The sequence below is a fragment of the Haplochromis burtoni genome, unplaced genomic scaffold (genome assembly GCF_018398535.1).
Source record: "Haplochromis burtoni strain Fernald_Lab_line unplaced genomic scaffold, NCSU_Asbu1 Contig_465, whole genome shotgun sequence".
NCBI lineage: Eukaryota > Metazoa > Chordata > Actinopteri > Cichliformes > Cichlidae > Haplochromis > Haplochromis burtoni.
Window position 1 is genome coordinate 203,704 of NW_024582826.1, and position 16,250 is coordinate 219,953.

The following is a 16,250-nucleotide window of genomic DNA, read 5'->3' on the forward strand; positions in this document are numbered from 1 at the left end:
GTTTACTCTCATGTTTTCATTGCCATCACAGCTATCATTTGTCTTCTACGATAAGAAATCAGCTTTTGTACCCAGGATGTTGACATCAATAGTGGCAGTGGCTCGTCCACAGGCATTGACTGCCTCAATGATGTAGGTGGCGGTGTCTCCTCTGGTGGTGTTGTCAATGGAAACCTTCGAGTGTCCTGGCTGGGTGTCGATGGCAATGCGGTTATCAGCCCTCAGGACCACGTCTGCTTTGGTCCACTTCACCCGGGGATCGGGCTTCCCTTTCACATCTGCAGGAAGCTCAATCTTGCTGCCAGCTCTGGTGGTTAATCCAGCCAGCAACTTCACATCGAGCTGGATCTCAGGAGGTTCTGTAGGAATTTTTAAACATAGTCACAGTTGTCCCAACTTCATTACTGTGTTTCATTTCAATTTGTGCTTCTATAAATATATGTTCATTTCAGTTTCCCCTCAATAACTCACAACTGTCCAATATTTAATTTTACATGCAATAACCCAAACTGTAAATACATAACACCATTTATTTATGTATTTAATTCCTCTTTTCCCCAGATTTGTATATTTGTACATTAAATATATATATTTTTTCCTTTTTTCTAAATACTGTTCATGTGTATATAGAGCTGCAAAACTGTGTATTCTCGGCAGATATGTGCCATACTGCATTTTATTTGGCTGAACTATATATAATTCTGCTTATTTAAGCCAATTAGTTATAAAATTGTTCTGCTTTAACAAATGAATTTCCACCTTTTGGAGAAATGAAATGTGTCTTATATTATATTATCACAACTATGCCTGAAACCTTGATGGTAATATCCTTAAAATCCACACATTCTCACTTATTCTTTTATTTGTCATAAGAAAGATTTGCTCCTGTATCACTGAGAGATGCTGCACATTTCTGAGTGAGTCTGCAGAATCCATTACAAAAATAAATTATACTGCTGCACTTTTTGTGCAGTGTGTGGCTGCAGCGTCATGTGACTGTCTGGAAGAGCACAACCCGTCCTACCCTTAGCATCCACAGCTTGGATCTCATCGGTAGCCCTGCAAGGTCGGCTGGCTCCCAGCTTGTTAAAAGCTCTGACTCTGTAGGCGTACCACTGGCCCTCGACCAGGCCGGTAACCTGGAACCTGTGATTTCAAATCATATAATATATCCAGCTGTACCAAAATAAAGACAGGACACTAATAACGTGTGGCCCAAAAAACTTAACCGGCAGTTACAAGTTCTTAAGTCTTACTTGAGTTCAGGGAGGGGATCACCGCAGGGTTCCCACTTGTCTGTACCACGCTGGCACTTGTCCACCACGTAGCCTTTAATATGGGCACCACCATCGTATTTTGGAGGCTCCCAGGACAGGAAAATGGACTTGGCACTCTTATCGCGCCACTTAAGGTTCTCAGGTGGATCAGGTACAGCTGCAGGAGAAAATACGTGAACGTCAAACAGGTGAGATTCTAGTTATCTGTCAGTTTCTCCACTCAAAGACAATTAATTTCACATGAAGTGTAAAAACACTCACTTGCAGGAGAAGAGACATTGATGGGCTCATCGATGTAGGCTGGCTCTCCAGGTCCGCACTTGTTGCATGCAGAGACGCTGAACAGATACTCCTTTCCTTCAATCACGTCTGTTACCGTGTGCTCCAGGTCAAGGACGCCAGCAGCCACCTGGAAAAATGTCACTGTCACTGCTGAACAAATAAACTCAGACCTGGGTAGACTTCTGGGTCTGTGAACATTATTTCACACTGTGGAAGTAATGTTTTCTGTTTTTAAAAATAAAAAAGCCAACATGTCACGTGCCATGTTTGAGCCAGGCCCTGAAACCTAACAACACTGCTGCTAACAATAACAATAACTTTATTTATAAAGCGCTTTCAAACAAAGTGCTGTACAGCGATTTGAAAATAAAGAGATAAATAAATAAAAGTGATACATAGCAACACAAGTTAAAAACATAAGCAGAGTTAAAAATGATAAACATTTAAAAAACGAATAGGCAAAGAATTAAGACCTGTAGGATAAGCTGAACAAGTGTGTCTTCAACTTAGCTTTAAAACCCCCCACAGAGCAGCCTGCCTAATATCTTGAGGGAGGTTGTTCCACAAAAACGGGGCACGAAAAGAAAAAGCACGCTCCCCAACTGTCTTTTTCTGGCTTTAGGAACCTTTGGAAGGCCAGAGTCCTGAGATCGGAGCGCACGAGATGGAACATAAAGGTGCAAAAGATCAGAGAGGTATTAAGGTGCCAAACCAGTGAAAGCCTTGTAGGTGAGCAGCTTAGAATCTGCTCGAATGTGCTCAAATTTTCCAGTTTTAGTTAAAAAGCAAGCAGCTGCATTTTGCGCCATCTGTAAACCTCTAAAACTTTTCTTTGGTAGCTCAGAAAGGAGCTGCACATTCATGTATTATTTTTAGAAGGCGGTTACTTTTTCACACAAAACCAGGTAATTCACTCAGTTTACATTTTGTGATGAGCTGAAATATTTTTATTACGTACAGCGCCAAAGATAACATTACTCAAATGAGCTGAAAATACCTTGGCCCATGTCTTGCGAGAAACTTCTCTCTTCTCAATCTGATAGTGTGTCACTGGACTTCCTCCATCGTGTTCAGGTGCCTCCCACATCAAGTGGACATGTTGACGGGTCACTTCAGCCACTTTGAAGTCCTTCGGAGCACTGGGGCATGCTGGGAAAATAAGATGAAAAAGACTTCCATCAGTTTTCTTCTTTTGGGTTTGTTTCTAGATGATTTGGGGGTAACAGACATCTCTGTACCACAATAAAATGAGCTGTCTATTAAAATAAGCACCATCATTGCTAAACTTGATCACATGGTCATGGGTTCTTACCGATGACGTTGACATCAATATCTCCAGAGACAGAGGATACGTCGTTCTCCAGCTGCAGGGTGTAGATGCCTTTGTCTGGACGAACACTAGGAGATATCGTCAGTTCCGTGTGCGTAGGCTTCGTCACCATGGAGACACGCTCATCCGCTGGGGTCAGCTCCTTCTCGCCAAAGGTCCACTTGGCCACAGGGGTTGGGTATCCAGTAATGGGAACTCTAATTGTTAGAGGCTGAGGAACAATCACCTCCAGGCCTTTCCTGAAGCCACTCAGATCAAAGGTTGGACCAACTGCCAAGAGAGAAACATTTGGTTGTGAAAGCACATCCAGTGAACTACTTGGATTTATAAAGAAGAAGTGGTTGGTTGAGTTTATGCTTGTTGCACGCACCATGAGGATCATCGGCAAGCAGTGGTCCCAGCTGCTCGGCTGGATCGGAGACACCGGCGGCATTCTCAGCGCAAACTCTGTAGAGGTACTTCTGACCAGGTTTTAGTCCAGACACCTGAAGAAAACAACAAAACAATCCAGACCAGGAAGAAAAATGTAACTGCGCTGAGGTTGAGTCAGAATAAAGGCAGACTCTTCAGGTTGGCTGCATACCCGGTAGGAGAGGTCGGGACACAGTCTGGCGTTGCAGCGGAGCCACTTGTCAGAGCCGTCCTCACATTTCTCAATGATGTATCCTGTAATCATGCTGCCACCGTTGTTTATGGGCGTCTCCCAGGTCAACGTGACTGCTGTCTTGATTTGGTCACTAAAGTTCAGGTTCAGAGGTGGGCTCGGCCTCTCTGTGGGCACAAGACATGAGCAAAATCAGACTGTTTGATATTTCTACACAGGACTTAGATAGAAACATTGAGAGTGAGCTCACCGATGGGATCCATGATCTTGACGGGGTTGGTGGCAGCACTGGGCCTGCCGATGCCAGCCTTGTTCTCTGCTCGGACTCTAAAGATGTACTCCTTGTACTCCACCACGTCGTTCAGCATAGCCAAGCGGTCATCGGCAGCACAGACTAAGGCTGCCTCCCACTTAACAGATGTTCTGTCACGGAGCTCAATCACATAAGCAGTGATCTCAGAGCCACCGTCAAACTTGGGGGGCTCCCAAGTGATGGTGGCACCAAACTTGTTCACTGACTCTACTGCAACATTTTCAGGAGCATCTGGAACATCTAAAGTTAGGAAACAAAAATGTGACGGACATTATTAGGACGAGTGTGGAGATGGGGTAGGATTAGTGGAGCGGGGATCTCGGGGTGTTGCTTACCAAACTTGTTTTTGGCCTGGACGGCATCTTCGGTTGCAACAGCGGGTCCGCTGCCAACTCTGTTTCGAGCACAGACTCTGAAGAGGTAAAAGGATTCCTTCTGCAGGCCACTGACGCAGTACTCTGGAGTGTCAGCACGGTCTGTAGCCACAGTCCAGGTCTTGCGCTTCACATCCCGTCTTTCTACAACATAGGCGATAATCTTGCTGCCACCGTCATTCTCAGGTTCCTCCCAGGCCAAACTGACCTCGCCATCAACAGTGTCAACCACTCTCAGGTTCTTGATGGGTCCCGGTACATCTGGAAAACCACCAGGACAACACTCAGAAACTCTGGTGATATCCTCAGACAGAGGACTGAGCAGTTATCTGATCACAGACTCACCAATCACATCCAGGTTGATAAAGGCTTCACCTTCACCATGCTTGTTCTTAATTACCACCTTGTACCGGCCCTGGTCCTCCTTGGCAGGGCTCTTCAGGCGGTACTCGGTCTTGTCCAAAGAGGTGTCAATATTCTGGACAGGAAGACTGGTGCCTTCAAAAAACCACTCGGCATCAGCACGAGGGTACGCGTCATAAGGCACAGTCATGACAAAGGGTTTACCGGCATCTGTCACCAGGTTCTGGTCGGTGGTTTTAATCTTTGGAACAGCTGCAGGAGAGACAGAGGAGAAATTTGTACTGTTTAATTCGCCCTGCATAACACAGAGCAGTCCAAACTGGTGGATATCATCTTAAAATAAAACTGCGTGTTATGCTTTGCGTCTACAACTATATTCCCAAAACAACTTGGATGCTTCATAAAGTGTCAAGAAAAGATTCGTTTGTTTACAACTTTCTAAAAGTCTGTTAAATCAGTGATTTCTTTAACATTTCTTGAAATGTGTTTCACTACCTGTTTGCATGTGAAGTTGACTCACCTGCCAGCTCCAGCTTGGCCCGGGCATCCTTGTCTTTGGCCACGATCCTGTACTCTCCCTGATCTCTGGGTCTAATTTCACAGACCTGCAGTCTGTGGACTTTACCCTCGCTGATCATCTGGTATTTGTCTCCCTGGACGATGATCATGTTGTTCCTCATCCACTTCACCTCCACCCTGTCTTTGTTGAGCTCCACCTCAAACATGATGTCTGAACCCGGAGGTTCGAACACGTCCTGCGGTGGTCTGATGATTTCCACTGGGGTCTCTGCGCAACATAAGAACACATCTCACAAGAAGATTCGTCGAATAAATCTTTGCTTTTGAAGACAAAAAGAAACAAACATCTCACCTTCAACAAAGAGCCTCGCTCTCGTCCTCCTCTCATCCACACCACAGGCGTATTCACACTCGTCATCAGGCCTGCACACCTTAATGATCAGTCTGCACGTCTTTCCTTCTTTTTCCATTTGATATCTGTAAAAACACAACAAACATCAGGAACTTGGTACAGTCATGTATATGATACTATAAGACTTAGATAACAGCATCAGCTGTGTAATTTTGCCTCTGTACACCACTGCACTTTATTTTAAATCAAAGGTAACACAAGGTCCCAGAAGCTTCAGGCTTTTGTAATCCTCTGTCATGACCACATATCCCAAATTTTAACTTTCTGAATATTTTCTTGGTTGATTAGCATTTGATTTGTGTTCCTTTGGATCGAAACAACAGCAGACGCAGATCTGTCATACCTGGGGCCCGCTCGAATCTCTCGTCCTTCCCTGTACCACTTGACGGCAGCCTTCTCCTTGCTCAGCTTGCAAGTGAACTCTGCATCCTCGAACTCTGTAATGGTCTGGTCTTTGAGCTGTGCCGTGAAGTCTGTGGGTGCCTCGCTAATGATCAGCTCAGCTGCACATTTGTCATCTCCGACCACGGCCGTGTACTCGCCCTCGTCTTCCATGATGCAGTCCTTAACGGTCAGGCTGTGCTTCAGGCCATCGACTCTGTAGACGATGCGTTTGCTGAGTGTCACCTCCTGACCAGCCTTCAGCCACCTCACCGTCGCCCCGGGCCTGTTCACCTTACAGACGAAGCTGACGGTCTTCTTCTCCTGAGTGTCATTGTCCTCGATGGGCTCCAAGAACCTCAGTTTCTCCTCTGTGGAGGACCAAATGATTTCAGGGTGAACGTAAAGAAACAAAGGAGGACGTGCAACAAAGTCACTGAGCAAGAAACGGCTGCTTTAGATCAAACGTCCTGATACTCTTGGAAGAAACAGAACTTCAGTTATTCTGAATTCTTCAGATGATTTTCAGCTTTCTTTGCTTTATAACAAAGCTGACACATCCATCTGTCTTTCAGAGTCACGTCTCCGATTACTGAGAACAGGTTTAGGACACTGACCTGCCAAAAGGTGCTATAATATTAAACATAATGGAGACAGCCGTTGTATAAACTCCTAAATATGTTTCAGCATTACTGTGAGCCATATACAGATAATAAAATAAGGCTGTGTGTACAGTAGAGTCACAAGAACAACTAAAGAGAGAGCTCCTGCACCATAGAGAGCATCCTGACGGGAAACATCTTAACCTGGTTCGGGAACAGCACCATGCAGGACAGACGAGCTCTACAGAGGGTTGTGCGGTCAGCTGAGCGCACCATCCGCTCCGAGCTCCCTGACCTGCACTCAATCTACAGCAGGCGGTGCTGGACCAAGGCCAGGAAGATGGTGAAGGACCTCAGCCATCCCAACAACAGACTGTTCTCTCTGCTGAGGTCAGGAAAGCGATTCCGCTCCCTGAAGACCAACACAGAGAGACTGAGGAGGAGCTTCTTCCCGCAGGCGATACGGTCTCTCAATCACACACCACACAGTACTGACCCACACATGGTTCTTACACACACACTGGACTTTCTGGACTTTGTTTTTGCACAACACTGGTCACTATATTCTTCATTTCCGGTTAATACTTGTACAGCTGCTGTTATTGTGTATATATTTATTTATATTTCTTCATACATTCTTATATAGTTCTATATTGTGTATTTTGTTGCACAGTTATTTTATTTTCAACTTTAATTTATATATTTTATCTTATTCTCCCAGTTAAATTTACCCTTCATTCTAATTTGTGTTGTACAGTTATTTCATTTTTAACCTTAATTTATATTTTATTCCTTCCTAGTTAAATTTACCCTTTTTAATTTTTCATATTTATTTCCTATCTTATTCATAGCCTTTCCTTTTTGTTTTCTTTAGGCCACGAGCAGTTGTCCAAGCATTTCACTGCATATCGTACTGTGTATGACTGTGTACGTGACAAATAAAATTTGAATTTGAATTTGAGAAGCACTCAGCACTCAGGAAGCTGGCCCTGGTTTCATTAAAGAGTCAAATCCAGCCTGTAACTTCACTCAGATACTGTTACTGCCCACTCACCTGCCACTTTAGCGCTGGCAGTGCACTTGGCGAGCTCTCCTCTGTGATTGGTCAGGCTGACGGTATAGACGGCCTCATCAGCCTTCTGGGCGTCTCTGATCCTCAGAGAGAAGACGTTGTCCCTTTGAGCCATCATGTACTTGCTGCTCTCAAAAATGGTCTCCTCATTCTTCAGCCACTTGGCCTTCGCTCCTTCCGTGTTGGTCTCGCAGTTAAACACGATCTCGCCTCCCTCCTTCACCTCGGTGTCTTTGATCGGAGTTATGATCCTCAGTTTTTCTAAAACAGAATTCAAACTTAATAAAACCAAACCTGCATTCTGAAATCTGTAATAAGATATGACAAAGACAATAAGTGTCTTACCGATCACTAGCAGATCTGCCACGGCTTTAACAGTGCCAATGTGTGCAGTGTAGCCTCCCTCATCCTTCAGCTCACAGCTTTTCACAATAAGAGCTCTTCGTTTTCCTTCACTGATGATGCCGTACTTGTCTCCAGCTTCTATCTCTTTGTCTCCTCTGAACCATTTTACTTCGTAGGTGTCTTTGGAGACAGAGCAGGAGAACTCTGCCTTCTCGCCCTCCACCACTTCCTGGTTCTGAGGCCGAGCGAGGAACTCGGCTGCCAGTTCTGCAAAGGAGAAGAAGGCGGAGTTAAGGTTTGGTGGATTAGTGGATTTCTCCACGTTCTTTGTTTTGCTCTTCAGATTGCTTTTGAAATCATTACAAAGAAACTACTTTAGAAAGATAATGACTCGGGTAGGTAATTGGTGACTTCAGTTTCTTCTATAAAATCAAAAAGTGAGCGACGTGTTTTACCGTTGAGTTTGAGCGTGGCGGATGTCCTGATGGTGGGACTCAGCCTGCAGTTGTAATCACCAGCGTCCTCCATCCTCAGGTCCCGGATGATCAGGATCCTCTTGCGTCCGTCCGTCTGTTGTTCGTAGCGACCTCCCTCTGGGAGCTCCTCGTCCCCTCGATACCAGGTGACCTCAGCGCCGGCCTTCGACACTTCACAGATCATCTTCACGGTGTTCGTCTCTGTTCCCTCCACGTTGGACAGGTTCTTTGTAAACCTGGCTGCCTCCTCTGAAGGAAACACGAGCACCAGGAGTTCATTTACAGAGAAATATCCATCTATTAAGTCGAGCCTAAAATCGTATGTTTATAGTTTTTACAAGAATATTTCTTCAGCAGAGAAATTTCCTGCAGTGGTTAGAAAGCTGACCGTCATCAGTGAATGACGTTTTATTTTCCAGCAGAACAAACATCTGTGGCTGACATGAATAAAAACGTCAGGTTGGTGAAACTGGAAATTCAACATGAATCAAACACATGAAATAAATCAGGGGTGGGCAACTCCAGGCCTCGAGTGCCGGTGTCCTGCAGGTTTTAGATCGCACCCTGGGTCAACACACCTGAATCAAATGATTAGTTCATTACCAGGCCTCTGGAGAACTTCAAGAAATGCTGAGGACTCATTTAGCCCTTTAAATCAGCTGTGATGGATCATGGACACATCTAAAACCTGCAGGACACCGGCACTCGAGGCCTGCAGTTGCCTACTCCTGAAATAGATGAATAATGTTCCTCACCGATGACGGTGAGTATGCCAGAGGTCTTGGAGGTTCTCGCGTCACATTCGTACTCGGCTTCGTCATCAAACACAGACTTGTGGATGATAAGGATTCTCTGGACTCCCTTGGCGATGATCTCGTACTTCTTTCCTTTCCTGATCTCGCCACCGTCCTTGAACCAGCGAACCTTGAAAAATGACGACACAAGGGTTAGTCGAGAGCGTGAGAGCGGTTTCAGTCTGATCGACAGGACAGCAGCGACTGTTTGCATCCTGCTGAGCTCACCTTGGCAGACTCACGAGAAACTTCACATTCAAACTTGGCAGACTCCTTCTCTCTGACCTCAACATCCTGCAGAGGCTTTGTAAACTCAACATACGGAGCTGTGAATGGAAAAGGCCACAGCATGAGCACAGTTATGCTTTACCTCAGCTGGAGGTGTGACAGCAGATTTGAAAGATTAAAGCCTGGTTAAGGTCCTTACGTGTAACTTCCAGGAAACAAGAAGTCTTGAAGTCTTTGGCATCACACGTGTACAACTTGGCATCTTCAGGAGAGCAGTCGTGAATGATCAGAGCTCTCTTGCGTCCGTCCACGATGGTGTCGTACTTCTTGGTCTTTCTGAGCTCCTGTCCCTCCCTGAACCATCGTACCTCAGCATTCTCACGGGAAACCTCACACTCCAGAGTGGCCGTGGCTTCCTCCTCCACCGTCTGATCCTCCAGAGGCTTTGTGAACTCAACCGCTGGCTCTAAAGGTACAGAGACAGACGTGGTTAACAGGTGGTAACCACAGCCTCCTGTTAGAAATGCTTTGTCCTCGATCCTCGGAGCCCGGTCTGAGCGAGTGCCGTACCTCTGACGATAAGCTGAGCCTGAGTCTGGAAGTCCTTGGCAGTAAGTTTGACCTCGCCGGCCTCCGACAGGTTCACGTCTCGGACGGTCAAAGTGTGAACTCGGCCCGCCACCCGAGTCTTCACCTGCAGGAACCGAAAACAAACCGAGCGTCACACTTACACACGAACACGAGCTGAACGCGTCACCATGGACACAGATACAGGGCCGTCACTTAAATAATCATTATAAATAATAATTACACTTATTCTGGTTCGTTTGCTAACAGGCGGCGAGTCTGAGCGATGACTGAATAACTCCGAGTGTCAAACTGATGAAATCAGGGAAAAATACCGTTTTTATTTTTTATTGTCCACAAACTTCCAGCCTTGATTCACTTTGAGAAGCTACATCATAATAAAATATTTAAGAATTTTCTGCAGATGTGTTTTTAGAAATGAGTGAAAACCTTTGGTCATATCAACAGAATAAATTTCACTTTACTAATTTATTATTCAGCTGATCGAGCTGCTCTCTTTCACACACGGGCAGGTTTCTATCACTGGGCTGCTTTTTCCACTTTAACCTCATTTTCTCCAGCAATGAATTCAACTCCTTTGTGTTTTTAAATAAAACTCATTCGTGATTTTTAATTCATAATTAAGCTTTATTAATTCATTATTTGGGTTCAGACACTCACCTGCTAAAAAACACTGTTCAAAAATATCCAAAAATTTAAAATTCTGAAAAAACGTCATAATTAATAAATAATAATAATAATAATAATAATAATAATAGTTTGTGGGGATAGGTTAATTGATGAATCCAAATTGCCCATAGGTGTGAATGGTTGTCTGTCTCTGTGTGTCAGCCCTGCGACAGACTAGCGACCTGTCTAGGGTGGACCCCGCCTCTCGCCCTATGACCGCCGGGATAGGCTCCAGCGCCCCCGTGACAAGCAGAAGCGAATGGATGGATGGAATAATAATCATAATCATAATTGTTTTATTTAACAAAGCGCCTTTCGAAGCACTCAAGGACACTGTACACAAGCAATAACATCAACAAACATAACAATTTACAAGCTAATAAGGATAAAACATTGAACAAATAAATAAAATAAATGAAAGTAGCAGGATGGAAACATTTATGTAGAAGTTTGAGTCTGGACTTAAAAAGAGGGAGGGAAGTGATGTTTCTTATCTCAGGAGGAAGCGATGATGGGGGGCAGAGCAGCAGAAAGCCCTGCCCCCACGGTGGCTAGCCGGGGGGAAGGGACGGTGATCTGAACCAGAGCGGTATGAAGGCGAGAGATGATGGGTAGCCTTGAATGTGCACAAAAGTATCTTGAAATTGATGCGGTATTTAACCAGAAGCCAGTGAAGCTGCTGCAGAGCAGGGCTGACGTGGTGCATAGAAGGAGTCCTGGTGATGATACGAGCAGCAGAGTTCTGGACACGCTGAAGCTGATGGATAGATTTTTGACTACGACCAAAAAGAAGAGAGTTGCTGTAATCGATCCGGGAAGTGACCGGGCTATGAACAAGGATGGCAGCGGCATGTGGGGCGAGAAAAGGGCGGAGACGATTAAGGTTATGGAGTTGGAAATATGCAGACCGAGAGACGTTACTGATGTGGGAGTTAAAAGATCGAGTACCATCGCCGATGACACGCAGACTTTTCACACATGGGGAAACGGAGACCGGCGAGTTATTGATTGTAATAGAAAAGCTGTTAGTTGTGGACAGTGTTTGTTTAGTGCCGACCAGGAGGATTTGTTACTGTTGAGTTTGAGAAAATTGGAAGAGAACCATGAATTTAGTTCAGCTAAGCAGAGGGTGAGAGAGGACGGGGGAGAGCAGAATCAGGTTTAGTGGACAGATACAGCTGGGTGTCATCGGCATAGCAGTGAAATGTGTCCAAGCGGAAGAAGCTAGATAATGAAACGAAGGGGCCCCAGGACAGATCCCTGCACGCCTGCAACCAGAGGAAAGGGCTGAGAAGTGAAGGATTTAAGTCGAATAAACTGAGTGCGATTTAAAGCTAGTGGGATATGGGAGAGACCGATGGAGGCGAGCCTACTGAGGAGTATCAAAGGCAGCAGTGAGATCGAGGAGAATAAGAATGGAGAGTAAACCAGAGTCAGCTGCCACGAGAAGATCAGTGAGTATTTCTATTAGTTTCAGTGCTGTGGGAGGGACGAACACCAGACTGGAACTGTTCATGCAGATTATTATCAGTGAAGTATGAGTGGAGTTGTGCGGCGACTGTCTTTTCAAGGAGTTTTGATAGAAATGGTCAATTGGAGACGGAAATTATCAAAATTACTGGGATCCTGTTTTTTTTCAGTATTGGGGTGATCACCGCAGCTTTGAAGGGCGCAGGAACAGCTCCAGTGGTAGTGAGGAGCAGATGAGAGCAGATATGAGGGGAAGCAGAGAGGGTAGACAGGCTTTGACCCAAACGGTAGGAACGGGGTCCAGGTAGAAGCTTTTGACTTACAGCTGAGATCTGAGATATCAGTGACAGAGGGAAGCTGGAAAACAGAAAAACAGTGTGATGGGAGAGGAAGTACAAAGGAAGAGCTACAGGCAACTTCAGGCGGCAGGACTTGGTGTGTTTTGAGGATTTTCTCAGAGAAAAATAACAGAGAGAGTCGCAAAAGGACGATGAGTAAAGGTGAGAAGAGAGAGCTGGTGCTCTAACAGTTAAACAGTGAAAACAGCATCTGAGGGGAATCTTCGTTCGAACAAATGATGGTCGAGTAGTGCAGATTTAGTTTGACTGATGCATTCCTTATAATGCAAAACATGATTATTAATTCAAGCACATGTAATAGGTTTAGAAACTACCAGGAACACAAAATGACCTCGACCTGCTGAGAAACATTTGTTTATTTAATGGAGATGAAAGAATCTGAGGTCTTTGTGCAGATAAGGCGACACTCGAGGGTCAGAGTCACAGATAAGAGCCGCATGTTTATCTCCCAGATATTTTTAGCTGCAGCCTCTGCAGAACCAGAGAAACATCAAACATCACAAAGACAACTTGTCCTCATCTGCAAAACAAAACTCGTGTCTTTTCTTCATAATCCAAACTGGGATTCAGATTTTGAAATTCTTTTAAAGCTTTGTTGCTCAGAGACAGGAACAAATCAGAGCCCGGCGACCGTAAACGTGTCCTGATGGCGATTGTTTAAAATCAGACGTGTGACAGACTCAGTGCAGGTCTGTTTGTGCCTGAAGAAAACCTGTTTCCACTAAAAGGTCCCATCTCACATTTTAAATCACACTAAAGAAGGTTTGTATGCTCGGATTTTCTAACCAAAGAGAAAAGTTTCCAAATCTGGAGTGAAAATGTTACAAATGTGAGAACAGAAATACAAAACATATAAGCAAAGCTTTCTTATCACAAAGATAGTATTTCATTAATGCTGTCCGTGTGATCACAACAGAAACTATGAAATCATTTCTTTTTGCACCGACTCGGTTTTTTGCAGGAATTCGCTAAAATTCTCAAGGCTTAATAAAAGTAACGCTCTGTTATTTTTTAGTGTTTTACTGGATCCACACTAACTTTCTTTATTTCTGTCGTCCCATTTCTTTTCCTTCTTCTTTTGTGGTGAAGTAGAAGTTTTATGAGTGAGAAACATTTTGTTAAAAAGGAGGAAAAGCTCTGTGAGCGGTTTCTCCGGTGTGGAGCGAGTTACAGGAGAGGCGGGCGCTGCTGTGGTCAGACTCACCCGGTCGCTGGCCTCCATCCTCTGCCCTCCCAGGAACCACTCCACCGCGATGCCCTCGTACGACAGCTCGCACTCAAAGATGGCCGTCTCTCCAGCCGTCACCGTCACGTCCTTCAGAGGATGGACCAGCGTGATGGACCGAGCTGAGGGTAAAGACATGGTTAGCTCCTTCAACAAATGAACCGGCGTGCACTTGCTGGAGATCCTGTGGTCTGGTTTGTGTTTCAGGTTACTGCTGCTCCAATCAGAGAGCAGCCTGCCTTCAGATAAAGACTGAAGTGGTGAAAATAACCACAGGCCCTGATTGGCTGAACACTTACAGAGACGTGCGACACCCGTGTGTGACAGAAACCAGGGCTGCTGTTTGTGTGTGCTTCAGCCAAACGGCACGGAGCTTCCTCCGTGTCAGAGACGTTTTGTCCATCGTTTAAAAAATAAGGGCTAAAATGACCTCTGACCTTTGACTCTGAGCTGGGCGCTGGATCTGGCGTTGGCTGCAGAGAAGTCAACGGGTCCTGCCATGTCCATGCAGACGTTGTAGAGGATCAGCAGGTGTCTGGTTCCTTCCTCCTTAATCTCAACATCCTGAGGTAAACACGAGCACATGAAAGTCAGCTGAAAGCATCTCTGTGGCGATGAATATGAAACCGACTGCCAGGCGGGTCACTGCAGACTCACAGCTGACTGATGAAGAGCTTCTCCCTTCAGCTTCCAGTTTCCATGGACATCCTCCTCAGAAATCTCCGTCTCAAACTTGGCTGTTTCTGTCTCCGTGACCTCCACACTGTACAGCGGACGGACAACTTTGATATCCCGCTCTGCAAAAGGACAGAAATCACTATAAAAACCAGCAACATCTTCACCCGTGGAGCGCCTGTTTGTTAAAGCAGTCAAATTTAACTTCGCCAATGATGAGGCTCTAATCTACAAAGCTGAGGATCCACCAAGAAACCCAACCGGTGCTCCTCTCCAACGTTTCTACAGAGAGAGATAAATGCTGACAAAGCTCTGACAGCCTGGTGACCTCTGTGCTTATCAGAACAAAACATCATTTATGTTCACGTCAAAGGTCCTCAAACAGCTGAACTGTAACTAACAAAGCACATATCCAGATACCACGGCTACAGATGCCAAATGATCCATTTATTACCGTCTCAGCTCGTTACCAAACACTTTGGTTTCTGTTTGTCAGGTCAAAGGTCAGACTGATTGTATTTACATGGACTTTTACCAACAGCTAAAAACTGAACGTGTTCAGAGAAGCAGCATGCATAAAGCACGAGGGCTGGGACAGATCCATGGTTTACCTTCAATGTTGAGCTTAGCTGTGGTTTTGTCCGAGCCGCAGTCGCAGGTGTACTCTCCGATGTTGGCCTTCTCTGCCTTCCTCACCATCAGGATGCGCTTCTTGCCATCGGTGACAATGGCGATGTTCTTGGAGGGGGTGATCTCCTTCCCATCCTTAAACCATTTCACATCAGCTACAGCCTTGCTCAGCTCGCAGACCAGCTTCACCTCGTCCCTCTCCACTGCCGTGTAGTTCTGCAGCTTAGTGGTGAAGTAGGCGTCACCCTCTGTGTGGGGAAACGTATGTTATGAAAATCAGGCGTCAGAGAAGCGTGTCTGAATCAGTCTGACAGGATGAACTCTTGGATGTTGGTGGGTGTGGCTTGCTGTCACCTGTTCTGTTTGCTTTGTTTACACCTGTTTTCTTTTTCTTTTAAATCAGAATGAGTTGTGATTGCTTTAATGTTTGTTCTTTCTAAAGTCCTGTCATCTGGTCCTATGTTTTTATGTCATTTGTTTCAATGTGCTTTAGAAAGGAGGCACTGACCGATGACAGTGAGCATGGCGGTCATGCTCTTGTCCATGGCCTCTACTTTGATCATGGACGTGTCGTCGATGATGACTTCCTTGAAGGCCAGCGTGTGAACCTTCGCCTGTGCCGACATGTGAACAACTTTGCTGGGATGAAGTCGGACGTCGTTCTTGTACCAGACCACCGGGATCTTGTCATGTGACAGCTCCACGCTGAATTCAGCTGTTTCACGTTCCTTTACTGTCACATCCTTGATTGCTTTGACAAACTCTAGGCGAATACCTGCAGCAGGAAGACATCAGACGTTGGTACATTTAACTTTGAGTAGAAAGAGAACACAGCAGATTTGTATTGGTGACTCACAAACAAACAAAAATGAGCACCAGCGCTGTGTTCAAAGTACAGATGGACCGACCCGATATTACGTATCGGTCCGATACTGACCTAAATTACTGGATCGGATATCGGAGAGAAATAAAAAATGTAATCCGATCCATTAAATATAAAAAAAAACACCTCACAAAACGTGTGACACTGGGCTCGTAACCGTAGCACGTTGGAGCAGCTGTGTGTGTTTGTAGCCTCACCACCAAACCGGCAGTTCATCTCCGAGGAAGTGATCCCAGAGAAGTAAAGCAAGTGTGTAAGTTCATCTCTGAGTGTTTGTAAAGCATTCCAGCGTTAAGCTTAACAAACAATATATGGAGCGACTGCCTCTCTCTCTCTGCTGCTACTTCAATCATGAAACTGATCAATGATCAGCTGATCG

At 45.3% G+C, this 16,250-nt stretch overlaps 1 protein-coding gene across 3 annotated transcripts in view; it reads right to left on the minus strand.

Moving 5' to 3' along the window:
* Positions 1-16,250, minus strand: part of ttn.1 (titin, tandem duplicate 1) — a 176,118-nt gene that overhangs the window by 85,997 nt on the left and 73,871 nt on the right. For all 3 annotated transcript variants that reach the window (XM_042213665.1, XM_042213663.1, XM_042213662.1), the window contains 26 exons: positions 15,497-15,763; positions 14,970-15,236; positions 14,341-14,480; positions 14,121-14,247; positions 13,663-13,805; positions 9,943-10,066; positions 9,572-9,838; positions 9,373-9,470; positions 9,106-9,274; positions 8,330-8,599; positions 7,875-8,141; positions 7,512-7,790; positions 5,818-6,226; positions 5,415-5,539; positions 5,064-5,330; positions 4,526-4,795; positions 4,142-4,441; positions 3,744-4,046; positions 3,473-3,660; positions 3,260-3,374; positions 2,872-3,159; positions 2,557-2,708; positions 1,539-1,686; positions 1,257-1,434; positions 1,025-1,146; positions 72-359 (listed from right to left, as the gene is read on the minus strand). In XM_042213665.1, the coding sequence (XP_042069599.1) occupies positions 72-359; positions 1,025-1,146; positions 1,257-1,434; positions 1,539-1,686; positions 2,557-2,708; positions 2,872-3,159; positions 3,260-3,374; positions 3,473-3,660; positions 3,744-4,046; positions 4,142-4,441; positions 4,526-4,795; positions 5,064-5,330; positions 5,415-5,539; positions 5,818-6,226; positions 7,512-7,790; positions 7,875-8,141; positions 8,330-8,599; positions 9,106-9,274; positions 9,373-9,470; positions 9,572-9,838; positions 9,943-10,066; positions 13,663-13,805; positions 14,121-14,247; positions 14,341-14,480; positions 14,970-15,236; positions 15,497-15,763 (5,571 nt within the window). The remainder of the gene's footprint in view (positions 1-71; positions 360-1,024; positions 1,147-1,256; positions 1,435-1,538; positions 1,687-2,556; positions 2,709-2,871; positions 3,160-3,259; positions 3,375-3,472; positions 3,661-3,743; positions 4,047-4,141; positions 4,442-4,525; positions 4,796-5,063; positions 5,331-5,414; positions 5,540-5,817; positions 6,227-7,511; positions 7,791-7,874; positions 8,142-8,329; positions 8,600-9,105; positions 9,275-9,372; positions 9,471-9,571; positions 9,839-9,942; positions 10,067-13,662; positions 13,806-14,120; positions 14,248-14,340; positions 14,481-14,969; positions 15,237-15,496; positions 15,764-16,250) is intronic.